The sequence below is a fragment of the Heloderma suspectum genome, chromosome Z, assembly GCF_057233095.1.
Source record: "Heloderma suspectum isolate Gila_16-S chromosome Z, 16-S_ref, whole genome shotgun sequence".
NCBI lineage: Eukaryota > Metazoa > Chordata > Lepidosauria > Squamata > Helodermatidae > Heloderma > Heloderma suspectum.
Window position 1 is genome coordinate 16080751 of NC_139476.1, and position 12817 is coordinate 16093567.

The 12817-nt window shown below is 49.6% G+C and overlaps 1 protein-coding gene across 6 annotated transcripts in view; it reads right to left on the minus strand.

Annotated features, from left to right (window-relative positions):
- The window catches only part of STK11 (serine/threonine kinase 11), a 75579-nt gene extending 64597 nt beyond the window's left edge, over positions 1-10982 (minus strand). For 3 of the 6 annotated variants that reach the window (XM_084826020.1, XM_084826026.1, XM_084826024.1), the window contains exons 1-2: positions 10924-10982; positions 7676-9875 (exon numbers count right to left, since the gene is read on the minus strand). In XM_084826020.1, the coding sequence (XP_084682146.1) occupies positions 7676-7965 (290 nt within the window). In that variant the 5' untranslated portion in view covers positions 7966-9875; positions 10924-10982. The remainder of the gene's footprint in view (positions 1-7675; positions 9876-10923) is intronic. The other 3 variants (XM_084826023.1, XM_084826025.1, XM_084826021.1) reach the window with 2 other exon arrangements.
- Positions 10983-12817: the final 1835 nt, after the last annotated feature.

The window sequence follows — 12817 nt, forward strand, 5'->3', positions numbered from 1 at the left end:
GTCAGGAAACCATTCGGATCCATCAGCCTCCTGGGGCGGACCATCTTAATCGGCCCTCCACTCCTGCAGAGGTTCCGAGTGCCAGCAAGTCTAAACCCCACTAGGTAGTGATCTGTCCATGACAACGGAACTATAGAGTTCCTCCACACTCAGATCACTATCACCCCATCCAGCACAGAAAACGAGGTCCAGAGTGTGCCCAGCAGTATGGGTGTGCCCAGCAGAATCCCTATTCTGTCCCGGGCACCCACCTTCAAATACACACACTCGAGCCCAGCAGACTGCAGGATAGGGCACCTGGTAAGGGGGATCGAATCACGATAGACCACGGCCACTCCACCTCCCCGCCCCCCAGGTCTTGCCTGCTGCTGAACAGAGAACCCAAGAGGGCAGAGCTGAGAGAGATTAACGCCCCCAGCTTCATCCAGCCAGGTCTCTGTAATACAAGCCAGGTCAGTGCGCTCATCCAGGATCAAGTCCTGGATAGCAGTTGTTTTACCATTCACCAACCTGGCATTCAGCAGCAGCAGTTTCAACCCAGGGGGTCTGTTGCCAGGGCCATCCAGGTTATTTGAATTGGGGAACAGTTTAGGGACAGTCAGCACCCTATTGTTACACACTCTGCCTTTAGAGTGTGACTGTCTCCCCTCTCTGTATCTCCCTCTGCCCTGTAGAACCGTAATGGCCGTTCCCTGGCTCCCAACAGCTCCCCCCTTCATTGGCAAACACATATTTAATGCAGGCAGTCCAGCAGGTCACACTGAGGCAAACAGTCCCCTTCCTTCCTTTCAAGAAGGGGGACAGGCCCTCGCCCTCGTGCTCCCCGGAAGTGGCTCCCCCAAAGGGGCAACCCCCTTTGGTGTCGCCCCCTTTGGCGGCACCACCCGCCGGCGGAGGTCCCGCCCCCACCAGGCCTAGGTTTTATGCCCTAGCTCCCACAGGTGTTGCAGCTGGGAGTGGGGTGGTGCTTGGCTGGACCTGGGTCTGCAAGGAGGCAGAGTAAAAGTCCCCCAGGTGAAGGTACAGCTCCAGCAAGGCAGCAGCAGCAGGAGCACTGGATCCCACCTGCCTTGCAATACTGAAGGGATTCCTCTCCTTGCAGCAACAAATGCATGAACTCTAATTAGAATAATTAAATTCGTTAAATTCTAATTAGCAAGGGTGGGCAGGCTTCAGGCTTGTGGGACCTGCTGTGTTCCGTTTTATTCCTAGAATCCTGAGAACCATCAGCCACAGCCCAGTGCAAACAACAAGCTGTGAAGATGGGAATTTGTATCTCGAGTACCACAACTGAACGGAGCTCACAGTCCTGTCACACAAAAAATCCATGCCTGGTTACTCAAAGCCTTCTTCAATTTGAGCAGTACGGAGGTCATTCTGCTGCTACTATTGTGAAAAGGCCTGAAGAGTCAGAAATCCTTGCCCATCTACTGCAAATCAGCCAGAGATCCAACAGAAGATCCAAATCTACTATCTGCTCACCCTTGAATTAAGGAAAGCATAGCACTTGGCCCTTGATGAAGGGGAGCCTTTGATGAAGCTGGAAATTGCAGGAGGAATTCAAGTACAATAACTTTTCGTACACTTTAACCAGCCATTCGCTTCTTGGTGAATGTGGGAGTCAGTTGCTGGGGGGGCAGAATACAACCCACACCCTCTGCTTTGGCTGTTACACCATGGTATACCAGTGACTGCTGTTATGTCCTCAGTTATGAATCCGTGAACTACCACTTCAATTCTTTTAGTCCAGCCTTTCCCACAGGGAAAGGCTGTTTTTCATCGGTCAACAAAAACAGGTCAATATCTCCTAGCCTACTGGTCATACAAACATCGGAAACAGAGCCCATGTTTTGTGTATGCGTGTGGAGGTCAGGGTCCTCTGCTCAGCAAAAACACACAACATCCCTGGGCTGGGAAACATCTCTTCCCTACAAACCAAAAGTGATCTATACCTCAAAAAACAATTTCATTTGGCAGCAGAAGAGGCCATTCCCTCCAACACACACACACCCTTGGTACAAAACACATGAGATAAAACAGCCACAACTTGCAAAGTTGCCGCAATACCCATTTTTTACTTCTTTAGGATTGCTGAATTGTTCAGTGTTCAGAGAGAGTGTCCACACAGGGAGTGAGGGGAAAGGGGCAACTGTCCCTTTTGATGTGTGCTGGGTGTTTGCCACCCTGGGTGTTTGTTTCCCCTCACTCCTTTGCTTGGAGGAACAGCAAGGTACCGGATTGCAGCCTTGTACAGCAGGAGGCAGTCAGGAGGTAGAGGGGAATTAGTCAAACAAACAGTAGCACTGCTACCTTTAATTATGGTTCAAGAAGCACCCAGCAGGTGTGTGTGTGGGGGGGTAGGTTTAAAAACTACCAACCTATTTATTCATTCAAAAAGATTTTTATGCTGCTTCACCTGCAGTTTGAAGCAACTCAGCTACAGGGAAGGTATCAGTGAGCCATCCAAACCTACCGACGGTTAAATCAGTTGTTTAAAAAAAAAAACACCGATAAAAATTAAAAGTGTTAAGAACTATAAAAAGCAGGGAAGGAAAAATACAGACTAGACACATCTGTCAGCATCTACAGGGTGCCAGTAACACCCGTGTGCTAAGTGTGTCTACTTGGAAGCTAGTTTCGCTGATTACTATGCAACTGATTCCCCAGCGGTGCTGGCAAGTAATAGGATCTGAAAGGCAAGCAGGAAGGTCTTCCACTATCTACCCCCATCACCACACCATGTCTCTGGTCTACATCCTCTAGAATCGTTAAGAGTGAGGAAGGAGCACGAGGCTGTGGAACGCAATTCCTGACCCGGCAGAACACCACCATAACAGGCCTTCGCAGATCAGCCCTGCGCACTCCACACCAGACGGCAGCGCACCACAAAGAGAGCACAGGCCCAGTGGCTTATGGTGCCTGCAGAACAGGATGAGAGGGGGAAGCAAGGCCATTCCATCAGTCCAGTGAAAAAACTGTTTTTTCTTTCATCTTCTCTCCCCATTCCTTCTCCTTCATGTGTTGTATCATTTTAAATTAAATTTAAAGCCCTCTGGGAGCCTTTCTGACTGAGGCATGGGATACAAGTATTTAATGAAATATATGCGCCATATATATAAACATATATATATGTTTATAATATAAACAAATAAATCCTATGTATGGCGCATCAGTTCCCTAGCTCCAAAGAAGAGCAAGGCTGAATTTTACTCACTGTAAAAAGGTTTTTAGAGAACGGGTACATAGTTTCATCATTCAATCTGACCTCCGTGCTATTGCATGTAACAAGATAGCTACCTGGTATGCAAAGTTTAAATTTAAAATTGAATGTGAGAGCTATCTGACGCTTATCTCTAATTTTACCCCTAGAAATGTCCTAACCAGACTCAGGATGCAACAGATTTTAGAAGGACGTTTTAATAAAATAGCTTACGATTTTAGATTATGTCTATGTGGCGGTAGGTCAGTGCAGGACTTAGAATCAGAATAATAGGGTTGGAAGGGGCCTATAAGACCATCAAGTCCAACGTCATTATTTCTTTTATTGTCGTATTTCCTCTACAGCTCAAACCACTTTTTTTAGATCCTGCCCTCATGGGGGACACTGGTCTGACTTGGAGAAAATAGTTTTTTGGCTTACATCTCACAATAAGGCAAATTTATTGGCAGTGGTAGATTTTGCCCTTTTAAGCTACTAAACTTTGAGCTAATTTCCTACTCTGTGGAATGATAAATAAGCTTTACTGATTATGAAATGTTGTTTTTGACGTGTTTATTCTATTATTTTGGTTAATCTTTTTTCTGTGGTTGTTGCCATAACCAATGGTTTTAACAATAAAGTGTATACATTTGTGCATACTGACTTGCTTAGTGGGATAAGAATAGTTAAAGGAAAAAGCAGCTACATATGTGGCTTTTTGTCAGCCAGGAAGCAAGCAGAGACACCAAGGAGGGGCCAGTGCTGTGCTAAAGCACCTGGTTTGCATGCAGGAGGTCCCGGGTTCAATTATTTTATTATCTATTTATTTATTTCTATACCGCCCAACAGTTGAAGCTCTCTGGGAGGTTCACAAAAATTAAAACCAAAAGGCACACAGTAAAATATAAAATATAAAAGCATTAAAACCACAATATAACAGTACAACCAGAATAAAACCTAGCAGCAATGCAGAGATTTAAAATACAGCTTTAAAACAGTAGAGCTAAAAGACTAGAAAGCTAAAATGCCTGGGTCTTCACCCGGCACCGGAAGGAATACAAGGGAGGTGCCAGGCGAACCTCACTAGGGAGCTCATTCCACAGCCAGGGTGCCACAGCAGAAAAGGCCCTCCGCCTAGTAACCACCTGCCTCACTTCCTTTGGCAGGGGCTCACGGTGAAGGACCACTAAGGATGATCTTAAGGTCAATCCCCAGCATCTCCAGCTAGGCTAGAAAAACTCCTTCCTGAAACCCTGGAGAACCGCTGCCAGTCAGTGTCAACAACACTGGGCTAGGTGGACCAATGATCTGACTAGGTCTACGGCGGCTTTCTACGTTCCTGTGTTCACAACCCTAAACTGATGAGCTGTCTGCAGACTAAAGGCCTGTTGGTCAACTTGCTGTCTTGCTTTAAACTGAATTTTAAAAGTTGCCAACATTCCCCCAATCTGGCATGTGCCATGGAGGAAACACTTATCATTTGCTGTATTTTATGGTTTTAATTCTTGTGATCTGCCTGGAGGAAGTCCAAAGCCCTGACAGCTGCAGAGGGCCATCAAAGCAGGCCCATGCTCACTTTGAAAAAGCCAGGCTATTCAACGGCTCCCCTGTACCACTCGCATTGCTTACTCCCTTCTCCCACTCTTCACTGCAAGTGCCACTACAAACTCCTTTCCCCCAACTTGACAGAATGCCTTTATGCTAGTCCAATGACAGTGTGTGCACCTTTAAAGCCAGGGCAATAACCTCGTGGGCTTCTGAGCATGAGAAGAGCTGGCTGAGGCAGCATTAAGGTTGCCCACGCCACATTTGCCTGGCCTCAGAGAATCAGCACAAACGACCCCCGACAGCAGGGACAGGCAGAAGGTAGATCGCGCTCTGTTGGAAGATCTCTGGGTGATTCGCAATAGATTGGCAAGGCTTCTGGCTCCCAATTGTCTAACAACTGCAACAACAAAGACGATTCCCCACCCCTTCCTAAATTAGGGCGCTGAAAAAGAATGTTTGGTAGGAGAAACTGGGAGTGGAGTTTTGCGCGAAAGCACTTGTGAGCTTGGTGTAGGGAGCCACCACAAATGCCTGAGCCAAGGATGTGCTAAAAGGCCCTGTTCCTTTATTCCTAGTGTGGTCTGCCTGCCGCAGCCAGTATTTTGCACCTGGGTCAAACTGGGGCATCTCAGGGTTCTAGAGAAACACAAAGGGGTTCCCACAACTATGAAGCTGCCTTACCAGAAAGAAAACTTGGCTCCAATGGACCGTTGTCCTGAGACTGCAGAATGAAAGGGAAAGAACGCTTTGGCCCATCCACCGGCCAAAGGAACAAGTGCCACCAATTGCTATTCAAGCAGGAACACCAGCAAGGGAAAATCAGCCTGGCCTGAGGTGCATTTCAATGCCTGTTCCTAACTCACCACTGTGTTCAGGCCTTGAAAACCTGATCTCCCTCCTCTTCCCTCCACTCCCCTTCCATTGTCATTTTCACTTGTAAGCCTGAAAGCAGTGCCTGTCCCGCTTTAAAAACCAAAACAAAACCCTGATGTGAGCCACTTTGGGAGACAATAATGGTCTGAAAAGTGGGATAAAAATGCAGTAAGTTATAAATAAATACATCTGGGGAAAGAACACTGTGCTGTTTCCCCAGAGGCTGGAAAGAACACAGCAGGGCTTATCTCCCAGATTTAAAAAGCCGTACCCAACCCCAGACCTGGAACAGCTGTTTCCCAACTTGGGAGAGCAACTGAGGCAAGCTGCTGTAGCTGGGAACTTGTGAGGGAGTGCGGCAGACAAGAGGTCCTGGTCTGTTGACCAGGCAAGGGCAGAAGGACATGCTTCTGGTGTTTACACCACACTGGACCAATTGAGAGGCTTTGTACTGCCTGGCCAATCACAGAGGCTGGTGTTGCACAAAAAGGCTCTCCTGTCGAAGCATACAGCAGCCTTTCCAGACCTGGTGCCCTCTGGATGTTTTGGTCTTCAACTCTCATCAGCCCCGAACAGAATGGCCAATAGTCAGGAATGCTGAGAGCTGCAGTCCAAAACATCTGCAGGGTTGGGGGGAAGGGTGGCATACACGAATCTCAGGGGCAGGCAACGTGGTCCCCTCCAGATGTTATGAATAACAATTCCCAGCCAGCATGGCTTCGATCAGGGATTATGGGAGCTGGTGTGCAAGACATCTGGAGGATGCCGTGTTGCCTAAACCTTGCCCCTAGCTTCTAGATTCATGGTGCCAGTCCAAGAATCCCCTGTACTGCTGGAGAAATACAACTGCCAAAGAGACCCCTTAACAATATGTGGCACACAACCAATGCAAACACCAGAGCATCCTGCAAAAAGCCACGTCTGTTTGTTCCTTAACCTGCAATCAGTTGATTCGGCGTGCCCATCAAATCCACGCGTTCTCCTTGCCTCCTTTTGCCATTTCTGATTATTCCCTGGAAGGAAGGGCTAAGATTTCTCTCGACCAGCTGTAGGAGGCTTTTCCTCAGTCCACCCCCAGCCAAAAAGCATCAGAAAGTTAACCTGGAAAAAGACACTGGGAGAGAGGTCCCGGCCTGCAGCCTGTTCTGTGATTACAGAACAAGACTTCCTCGGCTCAGTTGACAGCGCAAAAAGATAACCTAGAGATGGTAGCAGGACGTTCATTCTTTTTTTAGGAGCCAGCTGGACAAAACACACAAAAAAGTCTTTTTTAAAAAACAACTGCCAAATGTAAACTCTTGGCACCTGAATAACCAGGTGCTTGTGGTGTTTCCAGCCCCAGAACTGCGTGCAGGAACCACAGGTTAGCAGCAAAAGAGAGGAGTTTTTGTCTAACTGTTTCTACAGCACACTATGACGCAAAGTGCCTTCTGACACCCCTGAGAGGGAATCTATAATTTTATTTACTGTATTTTATTTATTTCATTTCTATACCACCCAATAGCCAAAGCTCTCCGCTTCATTCTTCCTATCTTAGACTAGGGAGGTGAGGGCGAGACACACGGACGCCCAAAGTCATCCAGCACATTCATGTCTGAACGGGGATTTGAACCCACTGCTGGACTACAAGGTTCACCTCTAATTCCGGGGTTGGCAACCCAACACCCACCAGATGTTTTGGATGACCGCTCCCATTATCACCTCCCATCACCCCCAGCCAGCATGGCCAGTGATTGGGGAATGGCCCACCTCTCCAAGGGCCATCCCAGAAGAGCTTCGATGGCATTCCAAAGCACCCTTCCCGAGCCTGGCGCCCTCCAGATGGGTTGGACTACAACTCCTAGCATCCCCCAGCCAGCATGGGGGTGCTGGGAGTTGTAGTCCAACTTATCTAGAGGGTGCCAGGCTGCTTGCTGGGGGATGCTGGGAGTTGCAGTCCAATCCATCTGGAGTGCACTAGGCCCGGGAAGGCGGCTTTAGAATATGAGGGTTTGCAGACAGCCGTTCCGTCTCTTTCACCGCATCACCTTTCTCGGTGTATGCCCAAACACTCACTTTTTAACGTTGGCTTCCCCATTGGGGATCCGGCGCAGCTTTTTCTTCTTCAGGATTTTGACTGCTCTCCTACAGAGGGTTTCAGAGTCCAGCATCTCCTTGACCTTGCCATACGACCCTTCGCCAAGTAAGTCCCCCATGAGGTATTTGCCGATGAGTTTGGCCCGCTTCCGGCGGGGCTGGTAGATCACTTCCGTGGAGTCGATGCGGTGGATGAAAGTGTCCATGCCAACGGACATCAGTTCGCTCTCCACGAACATGCCCAGCTGCTGAGGCTCATCCAGATCCATCTCGGATGAAAGCGGCCCAATCCCGTTCGTCCCCCAAAACGCCAATCGGTGTGCACCAAAGATGTATAAATCCAGTCCCTGATGTAGCCGACGCTCCCCTTGACTCCCAGCTTCTTTTTCTTCGACTTCTTTTTGGTGGGGAGAGGAAGAAGGGAAGTTTAGTGGAGGTAAGTTAAGATTTTTCCAGAAGATTGTACAAACAGTTTTCACTAAAAATGAAAAATAAAAGCCTATGAGAACTTTCCTGTCAATCCAGGAGGGTCCAGCACCTTGTTCCAATACTATAGGAATATAAAGCGTATACGTGAAGGGTGAGAGGAAACCGACCACTCCTTCACTTTTTGATCTCTGTCTGCTGCTCCAAGTCTTTCAAGTCAGCTTGTCCTCCTAATAAGTCCAAATCTTCCCCTTCCTTGTGACTTAAGTCATCTTTAAAAGACTTCCCGGGTTTGAAATCAAAACAGCAAGTTAGTCTCTTGAAGGACACTCCATTGCTAGCAAGGAAGGGCAGTTCCTGTTTTCAAACTAGGATGTGAAGGATCAAGGCCCCCGCCTTCTGCCGCTCTCACCACCCAGGTACGACGCCTGTCAGGGGTTCCCTCAGCCGTTCGGAAGCTGGAACCAAGTCTCTTTAAAGGAATTTTCAATACTGATTTTAACTGCTTCTCTTTCGTCCTGGACAAAGGTTCGAGGCCTTCTGAGTCTAGCAAACACTTCCGGGGGCATCCTTCAACCACCTGGGGTCTACCTGACACATGATGTGTCACCCCACCGCTTCAGGTATCAAGGCAGGCAGGCAACGCAAACCCTATTCAAGTCTCCCAGAGCAGGGCGCCCACCACAAATGGGAACAGGCTTTGAACAAGCTTTCCTGAGGCAACCTGATACGGCTTATAGACTTCTCCAGATTAAGTAACTAACCTGAAAAAGGGAAAGAGCCTCTAAGAACCCCAATCTTGGGGAAGCCCTCTACTTTTCAACTAACAATCCAGCAACCCCATATTTTTGCAGGCAGCACTCCGAATGGATTGACCCCATTAATGCTTGGCTCCTAACTCACCTTGCTATTGAACGCAAGACTCCCTTTCTGCCCACGCGCGCACACACACTCACATAGATGTTTATACTTCCTTCCAATCCAATAGGGGAGGATAACGAGATAATCAAAAATCCAGAAACTCAAGGAAAAGTCATCCTTAGCCCATGAGTGGGGAAGAGTGAAAGTAAACTGGACTCTCTTTGACAGGTAACTGCATTGTTCCCACAAGTTGTCACTCAGGGAGCAAGACACCTGTGAAACAAGTGGGAAGAATATGAATGGGGGATTCTGCCCTTTCTTCTAATCTCCCCTCCCCTCATTCACCAAGAGGGCCTCACTTCAGCTTCTTTTTTGGAGAGCCCAAACACCTGAAACCCAAAGGTCTTGACAAGACCAGCAACCACACAAATCAAGGTGTCCTCAGCTGGGGGCTTCCTCTCCCTGGGATTAAAACAGGGAGATAATCCCACCCCTGTGGAAAACTTTCATACACCTCAGTTCAGCTATCCCGTGGCATTGCTGAATGAAGGAGGTGCCACTTCTTTTACAATATGGGGTGAAGGTGGTGGGTGGGGATCAGCAGTATGGGGGAGCTGCCTAATTCCAAAGGCGCACACAAACCCCAGGGGCAAAAAAGGGAAAAGCTATGAGCCTCTTCCCAAAGAGAGGATGAACAAGAGAAAGAGAACAGCTACAGCTCAGTGGGGAAGTCGAGGGTACAATACAATACTCTAGAATGTGGGCAATTAATGAGGGCCACTCCAAAGATGATAGTTCTGTGCAAGACCAAGTGGAGGGAGGGGTGAAGACAAAAAAAGGGGTGAAGTAACAGCAGGTGAGCAAGAAGGATCTTTCCTCCTCAGAAGTGTGTCTAAAATTGGGAGGAAAAAGAAAAAGAGGAGGTCAATTAATGGATACACTTCCACATACTGTATTATACATGCTCTGACTTAATATCCCCACACTGGTCTGTAACAGAAGGAGCGACCCTATGGGGGGGAGGAAGGGGGAGAGAATGGGGAAGGGAAATCTTTCCGCTTCAAGAAAGGTCACTAATTGTCACCCCAACTCCAAAGAGATCTCTCTTTAAAAACTGCAGAAGGTTTTTTCCTCAAGAAGGTCACTGATTGTCTCACCCGTTGCGCCCCCAAAAGAAAAGGGGGTCAAGAAAAGGACTTCCTATCCCCCCTAACACATCCTAAAAACAGAGGGAGAATCAGCAGTGTTGAAGAGTCAATGGCATGCACACACCTCAGAAAAATGTGGGGATTAACTGATGGACTCTCTCCACTATCGCACACACACACACAAAACTTTAAAAACTGGGAAATGCCAAGAATCTTTGCTTCTTAAGAAGGGATATTAATTGCCCACCCCTCCAAAAAAAGGAAAAGGGAGTCAATTAAGGTAAGTCGCCATTGCCACCGTCCCCCCAAAAGAAAAGCCAATTAAGGGACCATATATACCTGTATCTATATGCACCTACCTTACCTAAGCCACGCCAAACTAAAGTTTGGGCCCAGGGCATGCACCCCCCTCCTCCTTAAAAAAATAAATACACAGCCTGCTCTGCCTCTTTCCTTTCCAGCCCCCTCCCCTCAAAGAACCAACAACCATACAGGGCCCCCCCTTCTGACCAAAAGACTCGCCCCCCCCGCACCCTACACTAAATGGGCCCTGCTTATTGGGGGCCGTCCCCGTTTGCAGACACGCACCCGCCCCCCCCCCGACGCGGCCCCCTCCTCAGCAAGGAGCAGGCCCAGGCCCTCCGCTGAGGCAGGGGAGGGGCGCAGGCGGGCTGGGCGGCTGCGCCTGCGGGGTCCCGCCCCCTGGGCCTGGGAGGAAGGCGGGGGCCCGCCGCTCCACCCGGGGGCGGCTGCCTGCTCCCCTCCCGACGCCGCGCCGCGCCCTCCGCTTGCCTTCCTGCCGCCGCAGCTACCACGCCGCCGCCATTTTGTTTACCTCCCCCTCCTTTCCCGCCCCCCGCCCCTCTCCGACGCCGCGCCGGCTGCTCCCCCGCGCATGCGCGCCGGGGCGCTCGGCCATTGGCTCAACAGCCGGGCCCCTTCGCCGCCATCGCCCTTCTTTTTTTCTTTCGCTCCGCCTCCCTCGCTTCCGATTGGCTGAGCGGCCTCCTCCTTCCCCCTCCCTCCCCCTTGCGCCGCCTATCGGGCGGTTGGGCTCCCCGGGTGGACGGGAGACGGAAGGGGCGGGGCTGGCAGGGAGAGGGCGGGGCGGAGAGGCGGGGCGAAGGGCGCGCGGGTCACGGCGGGGGAGAAGGTAGGAGCTGGCGGGCCGAGGTTGCCATGGCGACGCATTAGGAGTTAGGCTTTGGCCTAGTCGGGGTGCGGGACGGAAGGAAGGAAGCGCATAGCCGTGTGTGTGTATATATATATATATATATATATAAATATATAAAGAGAGAGAAATCACACACCTATATATTTCATCACATCCTTCTCCAACCTAGTTCCCTCCAGATGTTTTGGACTGCAGTTCTCATCAGCTTCACAGCAGTATGGCCAATGGCCAAAGGTGAGAGGAGCTGTGCTGCAAAAACATCTGGAGGCCTGTAATACACACACACACACACACACACACACACCAGTCTTCTCCCAACATGGTGCCTTCCAGATGCTTTGGACTACAACTCCCATCAGCGCCACAGCAGTATGGCGAATGGTCAAGGGTGATTACTCGAAGCCAACATGGTGCAGTGATTACTCGAAGAGTAAGAGAAGAGAAGACGGAGGGGAGATAGGAGAGCGCTCTTCAATGACTTGAAAGGTTGTCCCAGAGAGGAAGGCCAGGATCTCTTCTCCATCCTCCCAGACTGCAGGACACCGAAGAACGGGCTCAAGGGACAGGGAGCCGGATTCCGGCTGAACATCAGGAAACACGTCCCGACCGTCACAGCAATACGACAGTGGAACCCATGACCTGGGGAGGCGGTGGGCTCTCCCACACTGGAGGCCTTCAAGACGAGGCTGGACAGCCACCTGCCAGGGATGCTCTGACCTGGATTCCTGCACTGAGCAGGGGGTTGGACTCGATGGCCTTGTAGGCCCCTTCCAACCCTACTATTCTATGATAGGATTTGTACTCCAAAAACATCTGGAGGCCTATATCTATCTATCTATCTATCTGACTTCCAACCTCATTCCCTCCATATGTTTTGGACTACAACTCCCAGCATTCCTGACCCTTGGCCATGCTGCCTGGGGCTGATAGAAGCTGAAGTCCAAAACATCTGGAGACCACCCGCCAGCCCATAGCCAGCCTAAAAGTTCAGGGGACAAATATGTAGGGGGAGCAGTTCATCTGGTTTGCAGGCCTTTTAAAGACACATTTTTTTTTAATTGTTAAAAAAAAATTAAGGGTACTGAGAACATTTAGGGGGCCTGGCCAGCACATTAGGGAAAGCTGATACATGCAGTTGTGTATATTAATCAGCCTTCCCGAACCTGCCCCCCTCCAGGTGTCTTGGTTTACAACTCCCATCATCCCCCCCATGATGGCAGGAGCTGATGAGAGGGATACTCCCAACACACTTGGAGGGGGGCAGGTTGTGGGATGCTATTTCTACATTGCCCCAGAAACATCTGCATCTGGCTTACCCAACCTGGTACCCTACAGAAGCTTTGGACTACATCTGCCATCATGCCCAGAGTCTTTTATCCTGCAGCAGCCCCATCTCATTCACAGAATATTATGGGTGGTCCAGACAGATTGTAACCCTCCCATATTTGTTTTCCCACCGATTCTTCAGTCTTCCTCAGAAAAGCCGTCAATGCAGATAAAAAAAGACAGGAT